The sequence below is a fragment of the Elephantulus edwardii genome, unplaced genomic scaffold, assembly GCF_000299155.1.
Source record: "Elephantulus edwardii isolate Elephantulus edwardi_28Jun2011 unplaced genomic scaffold, EleEdw1.0 scaffold00099, whole genome shotgun sequence".
In the NCBI taxonomy this organism is placed as follows: domain Eukaryota; kingdom Metazoa; phylum Chordata; class Mammalia; order Macroscelidea; family Macroscelididae; genus Elephantulus; species Elephantulus edwardii.
This window is the reverse complement of record NW_006399849.1, coordinates 5,678,002-5,696,898: the sequence shown is the minus strand read 5'-3', so window position 1 is coordinate 5,696,898 and position 18,897 is coordinate 5,678,002. Positions and strand designations below refer to the sequence as shown.

General features: G+C 37.3%; 1 protein-coding gene across 1 annotated transcript in view; it reads right to left on the bottom strand.

Moving 5' to 3' along the window:
- Positions 1–18,897, bottom strand: part of PDE4D (phosphodiesterase 4D, cAMP-specific) — a 2,352,803-nt gene that overhangs the window by 1,782,483 nt on the left and 551,423 nt on the right. The window contains exon 2 of the mRNA XM_006891514.1: positions 7,385–7,516. Coding sequence (XP_006891576.1) covers positions 7,385–7,426 — 42 coding nt within the window. The 5' untranslated portion in view covers positions 7,427–7,516. The remainder of the gene's footprint in view (positions 1–7,384; positions 7,517–18,897) is intronic.

Sequence of the window (18,897 nt, the reverse complement as noted above, 5' to 3'; positions counted from 1 at the left end):
AATCACCAGTGTCTGCTTACAACTGTTCCTCTTCCTTTGTATTTCCATACTTGAAAACTCAACCTCCTTTGCCATTTCTGTTATCTAAATGTGTTCTGTTATCTAAATGTGTTCTGTTGTACATAGGGTTTTCAGAGGCCTGCTATTTCAGAAGTGGATGGCCAGTCCTTCTTCCTAGTCTGTCTCAATGATCTGAAATGATATACATATGCAAAATATTAAATGATGTTCTGATACGTGCAATGATATCAAGAAATCCCGAAAACAGGCTGAATGAGATACCAAAGAACCTATATTACATGATCACGCTTATATTCAGAATAGGTAAGTACACAGAAAGTAGATTAGAGGTTGGCTGTTATTGTTGTTATGTGTCATTGAATCACTTGTGACTCAGAGCAACCGCTGTGTATAACAGCTCTGAACCCTGCTCTCTCCTGAGACAACCTTACTGTCTCTGACACACATACTCTCATTACTCCAGTCATTGGGTCAATCCATCTCATCGAGGGTCTTCCTCTCCTGCACTGTCCCTCCACCCTCCCAAGCATAATGTCCCTCTCCAATGACTGGTCCCTCCTTGCAACATGACCAAAGTTTTTAAGATGATTTAAGGATTTCAGAATCTTTGCCTCCAATGAACAGCCTGGATAAGAAGCTATTGTTTAAAGGGACAGTGTCTATTTAGCGTGATGGTAAAGTTTCAGAAACAAATAGCAATCATGGTTATATAATAGAATGAGTATAATTCATGCAACAGAGTTCTGTTTCAGAGATACACAATAAAGTCTGTAAAAGATGGACACTGTGTAAGTTGGAAGTCTGTAAAAGGAATATTCAAACATTTTCTGCTAAAACAAATAGGATGAAAGTAGTAAGACCTTCAGTCTGGCAACGATGGAAGGAAGCTCTGGTGACCTAGTAGTAAAGAGCTCTGGTGCCGTCCTGAAGGTCCACAGGTTCCAGCAACTACTCTGCAGGAGAAGGACGCACAAACTCCTCCAGTGTGATTTACTACCTCTGGAGCATCAGTTATAAGTCAGTTTTGTCTCAACAGTACATAACAATAACAACAACAACAACAAAGATGGAAATCATGAGACCTTAAAACCAAAGTAATATTGTGGTTGTTATTTTATTTTGGAGGAACATTATTCTAAGTTGTACAACACTCTTCTGTCAGTTTGCTGTCCTTAGGTAATCTGTCTTTTCTGTGATATTGAACCTTGTGCCATTGAGGGGGTCAAATGTCATAACCACTACCAAAACCAGTTTAAGACAGGTTTGGAAGCAGGAGTGGCATCTACTTCCTAAACCACATGCCTCTGGAAACTCTGTGAACTTGGAAAAATGACTATAGTTATAGAAAGGCTTCAGGCCTTTTGTTCATAAAATCACTACGAGTTGTGCTCGACTCAACAGGAAACAACAACAACAATATATGATTTAATATCATTGTATATTTTAAAACTATTAACTTTAATAAGAGGCAATGTTTTTCAATAGTAGATATTTAGGCTTGTTGAAAGGAGGGTCTACTTCTCGGAGAACGACAATATGCTCGGAAAGGCAGACGATTGGCAAAGGAGAGGAAGATCCTCAATGATTGACACAGTGAGTGTCGCAATGGGCTCTAGTGTGTCAGGCAATGTGAAGATGGCATGGGATAAAACAAGGCTCAAATCTATTGTTTATAGTTTTGTTATGGGCCATACTCTACTTGACAGCACCTAACAACAACAATAACAAAGTCAAGTAATATTATTATTCATATGACATTTTTCATTTGCTTTCTTCTCTAATGTCATAATTTTGAAAAATCTTGATCTGATATTTCCAACTTTCATATTCTTTAGGAATGTGATCTTTAAGGTAGATGATGGGGAAAAAGTTAATATTTTTTTTCCCCTTCACTGACTACATTTCAGGAACCAAAGAGAGGGATGAACACAGGGTGTCTGTCTACGATCAAAGGCAATTATGAAGATATGATTTCTTGAGTGCCGTTGAAGATAGATATATTGCACATTTGTTCACATGAATAATATGTCCAGCTCTTCTGTTTAGAAGATGAGTCCATCAAACGTCCCAAAGATGGGAAATGAAAGATCCCCACGTTAAAGTCACTTCAGTCTGATTTAGAACACCAGGTTCTTCACTAAAGCAAGTCACCTCTCAGACAATTCGTCTCATGTCTCCAGAGCTCATTTTCTATTTCTCTATCAGTAAAGTAAAAGGATTGAGCCAAGGATCCTTTCTTTAAATGCCTTCTAAGAAATGTGTAATTATATATGAGAAACTCTATAAACTTTATAAACACTACACAATTTTGCAAAATTATTTTAAGATAAATAATACTACTATATGTACTAAGAAGAAATTATATAGACAGAAAAAATTGTATACAGTGGAACTGTAAAACTTATATCTGCCTTATCTCATCTTCAAAGCACTCTATCAAGTGCAATGTATTGTTGTGGTTGTTGTGACATGCTGTCAAGTTGCCTGCAACCCACAACACTATGTACAATAGCTCTGAACTCTGCCCAATCCTGAGCCAGTTTCACAGAATCCACTACACCTACTCCGAATGCCTCAGTTACTGTATTAATCCATCTGCTCTGGGGTCTTCCTCTTCTGAGCTGTTTCTCCACCTTTCCTAACAAGAGGGCCTTCTCCAAGGATTGTTCCCTCTTGGCCATGTGCCCAAAATATGTGTGATAGAGTTTCAAAATCCTGTTCTCCAAAGAGAAACTTGGTTTCACCTTCTCCAAGATAACATATTACAGAGCCATTATTCATTTGCTTATTAAATTTCTGAACTACCTTCTTATATATATAAGTTCACAAACTCTAACAGGAAATTTTATAATATCAACTATCTTACTAATATGTAATAGGAAATTAGCTTTAAGATAATTTTATTTAGACCCATTTACTACAAAAGACTGCAATGCAAGTTTATCTAAATATAATGTTTAATAGTTGTTGTTTTGTGTCATGGAGTCAGAATAATTTCATAGTTGACCCTCCAGTTGGTTTTTGGAAACTATCAGTTGCATAGGAGGAGACTGATAACCCATCTTTCTGCTGTGGAGCAGCTGGTGCATTCGAATCAGCAACCTCCAGATTAGCAACACTGCTCTCTACCCACTAGGCCACAAGAGCTACTAAAGGACATTTGACTGATTTATATTCTTTTCTCTTTAATCATAAGTGCAAGTTTTTTGTATATATTATATTATGTGGTTTATGTTATTTGACTTAAATTCTATTTTAAGGAAAAAATAGTAATTTATGAAGAAATTTCAAATTTACATATTTGTTTGCTTTAGGGATTCAATATATATTAAAGTTAAGATTTGTGCGGATCAAAACTGAGCTACACTGAAGCATAAGAAATGGTAAAAAACGAACAAATAAACAAAACCCCATGCTTTTCTGCCCTTCTCTCTGGAAGTCTACACTTGACATTCCTAATAATAAAGTAATACAGGTCATGATTTGCCAGACACGTAACAGTTAAAGGCTGTTCTTGCCAAGGACCTCTCCCAGGTAATATTGTTCAGGAGTGAATGAACTTTGTTTGAAATAAAGAAATAAATTTAATTATGTATAATAATTGTTTTACTTCCTCCTCTTTAGCATCTAATTACCAAAAATAAAATGTAGTTTTGTGCAAGAATCTTTAGAGGATCAATGCAACTTTTCATCCCCCCACCCCGGGTTCTTATTTTATTATTAATTTTATATTATACTTTTAGTGAATATTTACAAAAAGCATAGTTTATCATTCATTCATTGGTACAGTTTCATCCCTCCCACTCTTCCATTTCACATGTCTTCTTCCAGACAGTTTAGATCACATGGAAATTGCTTATGTTAAACTCACTAGACTGACGTGGAAATAATATTTTGAATTGCAACTATACCTCTACTTCCTTTACCAGTACTCTGTTTTGTTATAAAGTTAATATTAAAAAGATTATTCAGATTGCCTAAAATAACTGTTGTGTGTCTTAAATTACTCTCAAGATTATTTCTGCAGGACATATCTCTCCTCTGGACCCCTGGCTCCCGTGTCTTAAAACATCATTATTTTCACAGGATTTTGTTGTTTTTATGCACTATAGAGTTAAAACAGATTCATACTGACTCTTCAGCAGGTTTTCGGAGCCAGGAATTCATACAGAAAGAGATCATCCATTTTTCTCCTGTGGAACAGCAGGTGGATTCAAACCACATGCCTTTGTGTTGGCAGTGTGTTCTCGAGCTCAAGGGAGGGCACTCCCTCCATTCTACTAAGTAAACCAGAGACCCAGAATGCACCACCTATCTTCTCTCCTCTCCCAGAAACTAATCTAACAACTTACAAAGCGCTTTAAGTTGTTTTAGGATTTTCCTGACTTCCCTTTAACGTCTCTTTAATCTATTTAATTTCCTCTATCTCTTTATTTATATTTTCCATCTACAGGTTAAACGTTCTTTTAGCTCATATTTTGCTGAGATCCTTGAAGCTCGCAATTTTCCTCCCACCACAAATTCCCCATTCTCTCTCTCTCTCCAAGCGCTATCCGATTCTGTTTTGCCAAACTGGGCCAACTCACTCCTTCTGTTTCCACTCTCAATTGTCTTTTCCCTGCGGAAGTCTCCCCTGAGCCTCCTAACTATACCAGGCTTCTCATCATCCTGTGCTGTCATGAGAGCTAGGCAACTTCTCTCAACAGGTACCTCAGTTTATTCATATAGTCACTCCTTTAACGCAGAATCATCTACTTTGTGAAAGACACTGCACTAGACCTGAGGATACTATGATTAGTATACAAAGTCTGGACCTCAGAAAGCTCACTTCCTCTGTTTGAATAGACAAAACACGATTTCATATGAAGACAAGTTGGAGGACAATTCTCTTCAATTATCAGGCTACTACAGAGAATTATTTATGTTTATTTTCAGGGGTGCTTTAGAGAATATCTGTCACTCACACACAGACAACATGTGCTCAAACAATAGGATCATGATTTACTTCTTTACCCCTACATTATTTCCAATTCCACACCTTCCCTGTTTTCTATCCCTCCAACTATAAAACACCCTCCTTTAAAACAAACAAACAAAAAACAAAGGAACAAGCTAGCAAAAATCCCTTTCAATAAAAAGTAAAAGTAAAGTTTGTTTATCTTTTTAGAGCTGAATTGTTTCACAGGTTTCTTTCAACTAAAAGAAGACTTGAGCACATTAATCATTGAAAGGGTCAAGGCAACAAGTCTTGTATGTGAAGGAGGGGGGGAAAAAAATAAAAACTGACTCACTACAGCACAAGCACGTTGACTGTATAAAGACAGTTCTCGCCCACCCCGTCTGCTCTTTTGTGTGCCCTTGACACACAGTTTTCACAATGACACATACAAGGTGTACACAGCCACGTAGGAAGGAGTAGAGATAGTTTTAATATTTAGAGCCCCCTCTGGATTTTCAAACGTCACCATGCCAAAGCGAAACATTCTTGGATTCAAAATTAATTCAATTCTTTACATTTTCTTCATCAACACCAGGGAATGTCTACTTCTAAGATGCAGATTGGATTCAGTTAAGGCACAGATTTAGGAGTGGGCAATGGCAGTCTCAGCCTAGGGCAAAATTAACTTTTGAGATCCTAAAGTGACAGCCTGTAACTAAACAAAAACCGGAGACTTTTTTTACATCTAGTCTCCTGCTTAAATTCATTTCATTAAGTGGAAGCACTTTCTGCCAGTGGATTTTCAAGAAGCTAAGCAGTAGTGAAATGAAAATACTGCTGTTTCATTTGGACAAACGCAGGCAACCTCTTAATTTGGGAAGTTTGAGACTTTCCACCAAGATGAAAAGTTTTGCATTAAACAAATATAAAAAGGAAACTTTCTGGCATCATTAAGCACTTGTAGTTCCTTAAAGTCGCGGTTTGGTTAATCATTTGCTTTTAAGATGGTTTTTCTCCAAGAACAGGGAAATGTTTAATTACAGAGTTTTTTATTAATGATACAAAATATTTTTCCTTTGCCTTCACACACCATATCACATATCTCTGAGATTCAATAAAAGAGAGCAAAAAGTGAATGGTTTGCTTTCATATTTAACTTTTAATAAGGAAAACTGAGTAGCAGCAAGAAACTTGTTTTGTGTTTTGGTATGTAGGTTGCATCATAATTCAATGGATGATTCTGTATAAATGATAGAAGAAATGGTAGAAACTAAGTTAAGGCCTTTTATCTTATATAATCATCCATACCATTGGAAACCAGCCAGTAAAACAAATGAACTTAGAAATGCCCTCGGAGTTTTTTTAATTGACTTGGTTGGTTATTAAACACAGTCAAGACTCAGTCAATGTATTGACATAGCTCTCAAGACATCCTCGTTTGCAAAGAAAACCCTCTGGGGCATAGTGTACTTCCTTCTCCATGCGTACATGCATTCCTCATCTCTAAAAGCAAACTAGCAATTCTAAAGAAATAGTGAAAGATGGCGTTGGGTCATCACAATAAAATCATTGGTTGCAACACAAAGCTTTCCTATAACTAGAGAAATGTGTTTGCATTTGTGGTTTCTCTGATGCCTTCAGATGAATGTTCCTACGTCATAAGCACATCTGTTTGGATGCCTCCCCCCAACCCCTCCAGGGTAAATGAACAAAGGGATGTGTTCTGAGAGTTTGCTGGATGGAAATTAGCAGTCAACTTTCATCCTGAATTTGTGTAACTGCCTTTTGAACTATTTGCTTATGCTCTATTTCATGAGCTAACAGAAACTTAAACTTTATCATGAATTTTGTACCTTAAGAACACTGAGTAACTGGGAAGAAAGCTTAACTGCCATCAAAACCTTGAGGGTAGTCATTAAAACTTTTTTTTTTGAGAGAAGAGAATCTGGAGGCATACCTAGAAAAGTTCACAAAGTGATATCCCTACTGATCATCGGTCACCATGCACATCTGTTCTCAGAATGTGATCCACAGAAGTTGTAATATAAGTTCAACTTATCTTTTGGACATGTTTAGAAAGTTTTCTATTCAAGATACAAATTTCTTCAATTTTAATCTCTAATTACATATTTTCTGTATGCATCCAAAAATCTGTGTGTCCAATGTCATACCAGCAGGCTTTCATGAGTGAATAATAAGGCATATAAATTACTGAAAGAGAATTCTCATCAAATATCAAGCAGGCCAAGTAGACAAACAAAGGAGTATTCATTTGTTAAGCTGCAAACCGTCAGAGAACTGAAAGTTAACCGAGAAGTTCCAACAAGTATGATCATGAAGACAGGGTTCAATTGCAAAGAAATTACTGGAAAAACAATGTTTACATATTCTAAGAAAAATAAAATGAAAATAAAAGGTACTTACACTTTTGCTCCGAGAGAGCAAATTACAGGTATTTCTTTTCATATTGGTGTTTTAAGTAACTCGAACGGGTACTCGTTTCCAACGTCAGTGCTCTCTCTGCAAAAATTATCCACTCAAGAGCCAACTGGCATGCTAAAAAGAAAAGCAAGGAAATGTTTAATCAAGTATATGATTAACACATGCACTTTGAAAGGCTGTCTTAGACTAGGACAGTGACTCTTAAATAATTCAACAGAATACGTTGGAATGATGCTGTGTTTAAAGCAAAAAAAGCACACACAACTTTCGTAAAATATGTTTTGTTAAATGCAAGTTAGACATTTCAGGCACCATCTGTTTTCCATTAAATATGTTTATGATTTCTATGGCTGGAAGAAAAACAAAAAAGGTAAAATAACCACACCCTAGCATTATGTGTGTGAAATGAAGATACAAACTAAATCACATATGTGCAGATTCTTGCTGGGACAGCTAGAAACACCTCCCCCAAAGTTTCTACTGAGGCATAACTAGGGTAGCACTGATGTAGTAAGTTTACCTACACTTACATAGGAATGTCCTCTAAGCACTACATTATGATCTCCTGCTTAATTACCAGTAACTCAAAAGAAAACAAAGCTATCCCAATAGCTCTATAGTTAACACAGTAAGTTATCAAGCCCTTGGAAAAAGTGAAAATCAACAGCTGACTTTCTCAAACAACACTATCATTTAAAATAATATTCCAGACCTATCGAATGATATTGATAACTCCATTGCCTCATTTTCACTTGACACAAGGAAGGAGATTCGGTATTCAATGTTAAGAAAAGAGTCAATTGAATAGCTGAAGGCTGTGTTCATCTCTATATTCAGCTATATTTGGACAAGGCATGCATCTCTAGAATCCCAGGTGACATTGTAGGTTACGTGTTGGACTGCTAACCAAAAGGTTGGCTGTTACAGACTGCCAAATTAAGATTTACAGACTGACAGCCTACTTGATCACCACTGGATTATAGAAGAAATATTTTTTTTAAAGTTCCAGGAAACAATTGAGAACAAAAACTCAACATACCAAAACCTCTGGGATACAGCAAAGGTGGTAGTACTAAGAAGTAAGTTTATAGCAGTAAGCGAACACATGAAAAAAATGGAAGGGAAACAAATTTAACCCAATATCTCCAACAAGTAAGGGGGAGTGGGTAGTAAGCAAGTAAGTATAACCTATGGAAGAAAGGAAATTATAAATGAGAAGGGAGTAATTACAAGTGAATAAGGGAGAAATGAATGGAATAAAAGACTGAAAAACAATTGAAGCAATCAATAAAACCTGGAGCTGGTTCTGTGAAAGAATCAACTTAACAAACAATTGGCTAAAAACACAGGGAAAGAAAGAATGACACAAATAATTCTAATAAAACATGAAAAGATGTTGTCACAACAGAACAAACTAAAATTATGACACTTTATGGAAATCTACACACTGATAAATTTTAAAATGTAGAGGAAATGGACAAAGTCCTAGAAACTCACACCTTACTCTAATAGGTAAGACAGAAGTAGTACACTTGAGCACTCCCATCCCCAAAAGAAGAAACTGAGCAGGTTAATTTAAAAAGTTGAGCAATGCGCATAAAGCTCCACCGAGATGACTTCATCAGTGGATTCTACCAAACATTCAGAGACCTATCACCAATTCTCCTTAAATCATGTCAAAATACAGAAAAATAAGGAACACTTTTAGATTCATTTTTATGAAGTAAGCATAACTCCTATATTAATACCAGGAAACTACATCATCAAAAAAGAAAACTGTAAGTCAATATCTCTTTTGAACAAAATTGTAAAAATCCTTAACAGAATCCTAGCCAATAGAATCCAACAGAATGTATAAAAAATAATCATGATCAAGTGGGATTCATAATAGGCATTCAAGGATGGTTCAGCATTAAGAAACCAGTAAGTTTAATGCATCATATCAATTAATACAAAAGACAAAATCACATAATCATGTCAATTAATGCAGAAAATCTTTCAACAAAATCCAACATCCATTCCTGATTAAAACAAATAGAAAAAGAGGGAAATTTCCTAAATATAAATGAAAGTGTATACACAAAAGATTATTCTCAATGGAGAGAGACTAAAATTTCCCTTGTGAACAGGGACCAGGCAAGGATGCCAACTATCACAACTTCTATTCAATTTTGTGTTAAAAGTGCTAGCTAAAGCAATCAAGCAAGAGAGGGAAAGAAAATGTAAAGAGTAGGTAAAACTATCTCTATATGGAGAGGTTATGATAGTGTACATAGAAAACCTAAAGACTCAGTAAAAAACCAAAACACTAAAAACAAATAAACAAAAACAAAAAACAAACCCAAACACTACTAGACCTAGTAGATCAATTTAGCAAAATGACAGGGTACAAATCAATACACAAAAGTCAAAAGGATTTCATACAACCCAGCTACTGCACTACTAGGAACATACCCTAAGGAAATTAAAATTGAGACATAAATGAAAGATTGTATAAAGCACAATGTATATGAATGAAACATATTATAAAGATATCATTATATGAAAATCAATAAAAGTATTTTAAAAATTTGAGACATAAATAGACAGATGTATACCTGTGTTCATAGCAGCATTATTCACAATAGCAAGAATATGGAAACATCAACAAATTATTAGATTGAGAAAATGCGGTACAGAACACTATACAGCACTAAAGAATTATGATTTTGTAAATTACTATGTAACAGCAGAATATTGCTTGCATGTGATATTAATGATATTCTTCAATAATTTTCACACTCTGTCAGATCACCTTTCTTTGGAATGGGAACAAGTATAGATCTCTTCCAGTCAGTTGGCCAGGTGGCTGTCCTCCAGATTTCTTGGCACAACTTGGTGAGCACATCTAGGGCAGCATCTGTTTGTTGAAATTTATCAATTGGTGTACCATTAATTCCTGGGGCCTTGTATTTTTGCCAGTTCTTTCAGAACAGTTTGAACTTCCTCCTTCATCACCACAGGCTCTTGCTCATATGTTGTTTCATGAAAGTTTTCTGTGTCTGCCAATTCCTTTTTGGTACAATGGCTCTGTATACTCTTTCTATCTTCTCTTAATACTTCCTGGATCATTTAATATTTTGCCCAAACCATCCTTAAGTATTGCAACTAGAGGCTTAAATTTGTTCTTCAGTTCCTTAAGCTTAAGAAATGTGGAGCGAGTTAAATCCTTTTGATTTTTCTGACTCCAGCTCTTTGCACATCTCATTGTAATACTTCATCTTCCTGCACTACCCTTTGAAATCTTCTGTTCAACTCCTTAATATCTTGATTTCTTCCTTCTGCTTAGGCTTCTTGGCACTCTAGTGCAATATTCAGAGTCTTTTCTGACATCTATTTTGGTCTTTTTAGAAGGGGGTAGTGGTACCAGGGATATTGTTGCTAATGTTAGAGGGATCTTGACTGAAAATAGGGAGTACCAGAGGAATGTCTATCTGTGTTTCATTTACTATGCAAAGGCATTTGTCTGTGTGGATCACATCAAACCGTGGCTGGTTCTGAAAGGAATAAGAATCCCAGAACACTTGATTGTGTTTATGTTAATCCTATACTTGAACCAGGAGGCAATAGTCAGAACAGAGCAAGGGAAAACTGTATTGTTCAAAATTGGGGAGAATTTATTCCAGGAATTTATCCAATTAAATACCTTTTCAATCTGTATGCAGATCAGATTATCCAGGAGGCTGGGCTATATGAGGAGAAGAGTGGAATCAGGATTGGAGGAAGACTCAACAATAATTTGTGTTATGCAGATGACACAACCCTGCTTGCTGAAACTAAGGAGGACCTGAATTGCTTGCTGCAGAGGGTCAAGGACTGTAGCCTTCAAAATGGATCGAAGCTCAACATTAAGAAAACAAAGAATCTCACCACTGGGCTGATTGGCAGTATCATGATGGATGGGGAAGAGCCTGAGGTTGTAAACAACTTTCATTTACATAGCTCCACAATCAACACTCTTGGCATGAGCAGCCAGGAAATTGAAAGACATATTACATTAGGAAAGCCTGCTCTCAGAGACCTCTCCAAGGTACTGAAGAGCAATGATGTTGGTCTGGAGACTAAGGTGCGCCTGATACAGGACATGGTCTTTGCCATCTCTTACTACATGCATCAGAGAGCTAGACAATGAGTAGGGATAATAGAAGGAGAATTGATGGCTTTGAGCTGTGGTATTGGAGAATAATATTGAATATACTATGGACTGCTAAGAGAGTGAACAGGTTTGTCCTAGAGAGGGTTAAACCATGATGCTCCTTGGAGGCAAGGATTCTGACCTACTTCATCTGACATACTTTGGACATGTTGCAAGGAGGGAAATGTCCTTTGAGAGGGACATCATGCTTGGGAGGGTGGAGGTACAGCCCAGGAGAGGAAAATCCTCTATGACATGGATTGATTCAGTGACTGGTGTAATGGGGTAGAAGAGTCAGAAACAATAAGATTGGCCCAGCATAGAGCAGAGTTTAGGGCTGTTGTACATAGGGTCACTATGAGTCACAGGTGACTTGACAGCACATAACAACAACAACAACAAAACAAACAAACAAAAAAAACAAAAACAAAACACCCCAACTATATAACAGTATAAAGTCTAGAAAGCATTATACTGAGAGAAGTGAAGTAACTTGATTTCATAAGGACAAATAGTGCATACGACTATATTGTTGAAATAGGACAACTTGTATGATGTGTATAAATATCTGAAAGGTAAGGGAATAAGGGAAAGGGGGTAGAAAATGAGAAGAGTAGGAATCAATATGATAGAAGAGCTTAGTGAGCAGATTGGGGGAGGGGAGTGAATGGGAGTCAGTGGGGATTTGAAAGAATGGTATAATAATAGGCATAGATCAATGGTAACGAATTATATCAGATATATGTGTGAGATACATGATTATATGAAAAAATGTAAATAAAGGGATGTATGGAATAAAATACGTATGAATGAAACACAATGTAAGTGAATTATTTTATAAAACCAATTAAGTATTTTTAAAAAAGTGGATTTCTTTACAGCAACAAAGAAAACACTGAAAAGAAAATAAAGCAACACGATTTACAATAGCCAACCACAAGACTAAATTGTTGTTGTTGTTGTTGTTGTTGTTGTTGTTATGTGCCATCGAGTCGCTTGCAAATCATAGCGACCCTATTGTACAAGAGCTCTAAACATCGTTCTATCCTGTGCCAACCTAGCCATCTCAAACGCGCTCATTCCCACAATTCCAGTCATAGAATCGATACATCTCAGCAAAGGTCTTCCTCTCCTGTGCGGCTCCTCCACTCTGCCAAACATGATGTCCCTCTCCAAGGACCAGTTCCTCCTTGCAACATGCCCAAAGTATGTCACACGAAGCTTTAGAATCCTTGACTCCAAGGAGCATTCCGGCTTTACCTTCTCCAGAACAAACCTGTTTGTTCCTCTAGCAGTCCATGATATGTACAATACCCTTCTCCAGCACCACAGTTCAAAGGTATCAATTCTCTATCATCCCTAGTTACTGTCCAACTCTCTGATGCATAGCACGTAATTGTGAAGGCTATAGACCGGATCAGGTTCACCTTAGTGTCCAGCCTGACATCATTGCTCTTCAGTACTCTTGAGAGGTCCCTCACAGCTGACTTTCCCAGTGTGATTCATCTCTTGATTTCCTGGTTGCTGTTACCAAGAGTGTTGACTGTGGAGCCAAGTGAACTAAAACTGTTGACTATCTCAATCTCTTCACCATCCATACTGATGCTGCCAATTGGCCCAGTGGTGAGAATCTTTGTTTTCTTGATGTTGAGCTTCAATCCATATAGGAGACTGCAGTCTTTGACCTCCTGTAGCAAATACTTCAGGTCCTCCTCAGTTTCAGCAAGCAGGGATGTGTCATCTGCATAACGCAGGTTGTTGATGACTCTTCCACCAATGCTGATGCCACATTCCTCCTTGTACAGCCCAGAGTCTCAGATAATCTGTTCTGCATATAGATTGAAAAGGTATGGAGACAGAATACATCCCTGACAGACCCCCTTCTTGATTTTGAACCATGTAGTGTCTCCTTGCTCTGTTCTGACAACTGCCCCTTGGTCCAAGTATAGGTTTCACATAAGCACAATCAAATGTTTTAGGATTCCCATTCTTCTCAGAGTCAGCCATAGCTTGTTGTGATCCACACAGTCAAAAGCCGTTGCATAGTCAATGAAGCATAGATAGACATTCTTCTGTTATTCTTTGCTTTCTGCCAAGATCCATCTAACATTAGCTATAATATCTCTAGTACCACGACCTCCTCTAAATCCAGCCTGCTCATCTGGCAGTTCTCTGTTGACACATTGTTCCAAATGCTTTTGGATAATTTTCAGCAGAAACTTGCTTGCATGTGATATTAATGATATTGTTGGATAATTTCTGCAATCTATTAGGTCACCTTTTTTTTGGAATGGGAATAAATAAAGATCTTTTCCAGTTAGTCGGCCAGCTTGCTGTCCTCCATATTTCTTGGCACAACTTAGTGAGTACATCCAGGGCAGTGTCTGTTTGTTGAAATATGTCAATTGGTATGCATGCGGTCAACTCCTGGAGCCTTGTTTTTTGTCAATTCTTTCAGAGCAATTTAACTTTCTCCTTCATCACCATAGGCTCTTGTTCATATGTTATTTCATGAAATTCTTCAGTGTTAGCTAATTCCTTCTGATACAGTGACTCTGTGTACTCCTTCCATCTTCTCTTGATACTTCCTGGATCATTTAATATTCTACCCAAATTATCCTTAAGTATTGCCACCTGTGGCTTGAATTTGTTTTTAAACTCCTTCAGCTTAAGAAACACTGTGCAAGTTCGGCCCTTTTGATTTTCTGACTCCAGCTCTCTGCACATTTCAATTATAGTATCTTGCTTTGTCGTCCAGGGCTGCCTTTTGAAATTTTCTGTTCAGCTCTTTGATTTCTTGGTTTCTTCCTTTAGCTTTGGCTCCTTGGCACTCTAATGCAATACTCAGGGTCTCATCTGACATCCATCTTGGTCTTTTCTTCTTTTTCAGCCTTTGTAATGATCTTTTGCATTCTTCATGGACGATTTTCTTCATATCCTCCCAGAGCTCATTTTGTGCTCAAGGCCTCGAGCCTGTTCCTGAGATGGTTTTGAAATTCGAGTGGGACAAACTTAAGGTCAAATTTTGGTTCCCGTGCACTTGATTTGATTTTCCTCAACTTCAGCTTGAACTTGCATATAAGTAGTTGGTGATCTGTGCCACAATCAGCACCCGGCCTGGTTTTCACTTCTGATATTGAGCTTCTCCACCGAGTCTTTCCACAAATGTAATCAATTTGATTCCTATGCATACCATCAGGTGAGATCCATGTGTATAGCCTGTGTTTATGTTTCTTATAAAAGGTATTTGCAATGAATAAATCATTGAATGTTCAGGACTCTGTAATTCTATCTCCAGCCTCATTTCCCTCACCAAGCCTGTGTTTTCCAGCTACTCATCCTTCTTCCCTGTTCCCAATCTTTGTGGTCCAGTCGCCCATTATTATCAATGCATCTTGATTGCATGTTTGATCAATTTCTGACTGCAAAAGTTGGTAGAAATCTTCTATTTCCTCCTATTTGGCTCTAGTTGTTGGTGCATATATTTGAATGATAGTGGTATTCACTGGACTTCCTTGTATGCGTATGGATATTATCCTGTTGCTCACCACATTGTATTTCAGGATAGATCTAGAAATGACTTTTTTAATCATGAAACCAACCTCATTTTTTCTCACCTTTTCATCCCTGGTATAGTAAATCATATGATCATCTGATTCAAAATGTCCCATGCCAAACCTACCTATAGACACAGAAAGCTATATGAGAAAAACTATGAAACACTACTACAAGAAACATTAAGAGAACTAATTAAATGGGGGAAATATTCCATGTTCATGGATAGGAAGTAGTAACATTGTGAAAATAACAATCTTATGAAAAGCAATTTACAGGTTTCATGCAATTGCAAAACAGATATCAATTGTTCTTCATGTCATAGTGAATACTATGACATGGACCAGGTGTACTTTAGTCTCCAGATTGATGTCATTGCTCTTCAGTATTCTGGAGAGACCTCTGACAGCCAATTTCCCCAATGCAACTCATCTCTTGATTTAGTGGATGCTGGTTTCAAGAGTGTTGATTGTGGAGCCAAGCAAACTAAAGCTCTCTCAATCTCTTCACCCTCTATCATATTGCTGCCAATCAGTCAGTAGTGAGAATCTTTGTTTTCTTGATTTTGAGCTTCAGTCCATCTTGAAGACTATAGTCCTTGGTCTTCTGCAGCATGTTCTTTCGGTCCTCCTCAGTTTCAGCCAATAGCGTTGTGTTATCTGCTTGATGCAGGTTGTTGATGAATCTTTCCCCAATACCGATACCACATTCCTCCTCTTACAGCCCAGCTTCCTGGATGATCTATTCTGCATATAGATTGAAAATGTATGGAAGGCAAAACACATCCCTGGCGAACACCCTTCCTGATTTTGAACAAAGTGCTAAACTCCATCAGAGAAAACATATAGCCAAATACTTTTCACCTAAGCTCTAAAAATCAACATATTAGTTATGACCTCAGGGATAAATAGTTGGCCCAGTCATATTAGGGAGAATTTACAGAGGATTCCATAAAGACACTATGTATGAACACAGAGTCTCCTTGTTGTGTTCTGATGACTATCTCCTGGTCCAAGTACATGTTTCACATAAGCACAATCAAACCTTTGTAGTTTACAGTAAGTTACTTGATCTATGTGAACTGTTTCTAGATTTGCAAGAGGAGAGATAACACATATGGTTATTTTCAGTTTAAACTGGCTAATGTATATAAAAATGACCAAGAGAATACTTGGCACGTGGGCAATGCCTGAGTATCTTCATCATTGTCATCATCATCAATAATCACCTTCATCTCCTCTCCAGGGTGTCGTTGTTGTTGTGGGCCCTTGAGTCAGAACTGACCTATAGCTCACCCTCCAGGAGATTTTTAGAGGTGGTAAATCATACAGGAGATGATCCATCCTTCTTCCTTGGAGCAGCTAGAGGATTCAAATCATGTGCCTTTGAGATTGCAGCACAGCTTCTTACCACTAGGCCATCAGATATCTCCCAATAATAACAATTCATCCTTACTTTCCACTTGAAAGTGCTAAACTCCATCAGAGAAAACATATAGCCAAATATTTTTCACCTAAGATATAACAATCGACTTATTAGTCATGACCTCGGGGATAAATAGTTGGCCCAGTCATATTAGGGAGAATTTACAGAGGGTTCTATAAAGATGCTATGTATGAACATATACAAGGAATATGTATGTAATATACAAGGAATGAGAAAGTACTTAGAGCTAATAAGACGGGACCATTTGTCACAGCAAGATGTAAATGAACAAGAGGATATCTAATTGTCAATATCGATAGTACTATGAAGTGGGAAATCTTGAAAAGAGAGCTTCCTTTAGACACATAACTAGCTTACATGACCACAAAAGGAAGGAAGTAAAATGGTGAATAGCATCTCATTCTCTTTCCCTCAGATTTTCTCCCAAAGCTGTCAACTGACCATACCCAACCAGAAGTCGCTCATTGGACTACTCTAGTCAGTTGGCTCTGGTGAGGGTGTGGCTCCTGGGTAGAAATGGAAGATGTGGTTAGAAGCTGGGCTGCAATCCCAGAGGCCCTCTGTTCAAATTCACTACCTGCTCCAGGGTTAAGGATGGGCACTCTCCTCCTGAGTGATTTACTGTCTCTGAAAGCCTGCTGGAGGTCAGCCAACAGTCTAGGAAAACACCTGTGGTATTGTTTTGGTGACTTCTTTTCATTTTATAAAAATTCGTGCCACTTTCATTCTCTCTGAAAACCTTAGGAAGGTGATTTTGTTCATACATTATTTTTCTTATGCATTATTCTTATCACTTCCAAAGAATAAACCAGCTGGAGGCGGCAGGGAAGGTAAATTTCTCAGTAAACTAGAAGGAGCAGGATTCAAGCCTGACTTCTCTGACTCCAAAGTCCATATTTTTCCTATTACACCACACTACATTTCTGCCAACTTCATGAACCAGGGCATTTTAATTACCAAAGAGTAGTAATCTTTGGGTTGTACAATTTGATGGGGGGGGGTGATGGAAATTGAAAGAATTTGTTCAAATTTGTATTTGAATTTTGCAAATAAACTAGTAGAAAAAGCAAAAAGAGAGCATAAGTGCAAAAAGCAAGAAATTAGACAGACCGATAGCATTATACATGAACTGATAATAAAAATGAATGCTAAAGGTTCCAGAAAGTGGTATTCCAATTAAATTTTTATGGAAGAAATTTTAACAATTGTCCTTTCAAGAGTCAGAAGCAGCAAATATAAATAAAGAAAACTTATAGCAGTAAAAAAAAAAAAGTAGTAACCTATGCAAATATAAAGCTGTGCCTAAACCAAAATGTTTGATAAAAAGATTTACTCTCAGAGAGACAGTTATCTTTCCACCTACAAATTCCTCACTCAACAAAGCTAAGACAGCTGAAACACTTTCTAATTCCAGGTTCATTACAAAGAAAGCCAGGCTAGTGAGTACTAACACGTGCAATTTCATTACTACAGGTCTTTCCACATAAAAGTAAATTAGGGCAAAGGCGGAGAGTCTGCTCCTGCAGGGAAAATAATTCAGAAACAAAACTGAAGAGAGAAGGTGGATAAGATAAAGAGAGATGGAGCATTCAGAAACAAAATCTGAGCCAGAACACCTTAATTCTGCTGCTTCAATACAAGGATAAAGTAGTTAAAGCAAGCTCTTTACAAGAGATTAAGGATTTATAGAGTAGGAAATGTCCTGGAGTAGGCAGCAGAATAAATAAATTCTACTGTCATCATGGTGTCCTGGCACAGCTGTATGGTATTAGGGAAATCCTCTCGCTCTTCTCCTCTGGGGCTGTGCGCTTCTCTATCAAATGGAGATAACAGCATCTTCACGAGCCTCTTCACCAGTTTAATCAGATAATGTCACTGCAAGTTTTCCAGAAACTAGGCAGTCTCCTGAAAATATAAGTCAGCTTGCATTCATTTACATTTCATGTCCCAATGCACAAAGGACACCAAAGCATTATTAGGGTATCTAAATATCTGAAAACAGGAGAGAGGTTATTTATTGGATGTAAGGCTTCTTTTTTTCATTTTTGAGGACTTTCCAACCTCTCACCTCTTTTCGGACTTTTTTTTTCTCTTTATAGTAACTCAGCTTCATGGTGACGGCTGTATTATAAAATCAATCAGATGCAGTCATTCAAAAGCATTTAGCTAACACCTAGTTTGTGTCAGACACCATAGTAACCACCAATCTTTCAAAGAAATTATTTGGTTCAGTTGCCTATGAATGCTGAAGGAGTAATTTACAAGCTATATTATCTGAACAAGACAATTTTTTAAATTTTAATTTAGTTTGTTTATTTTT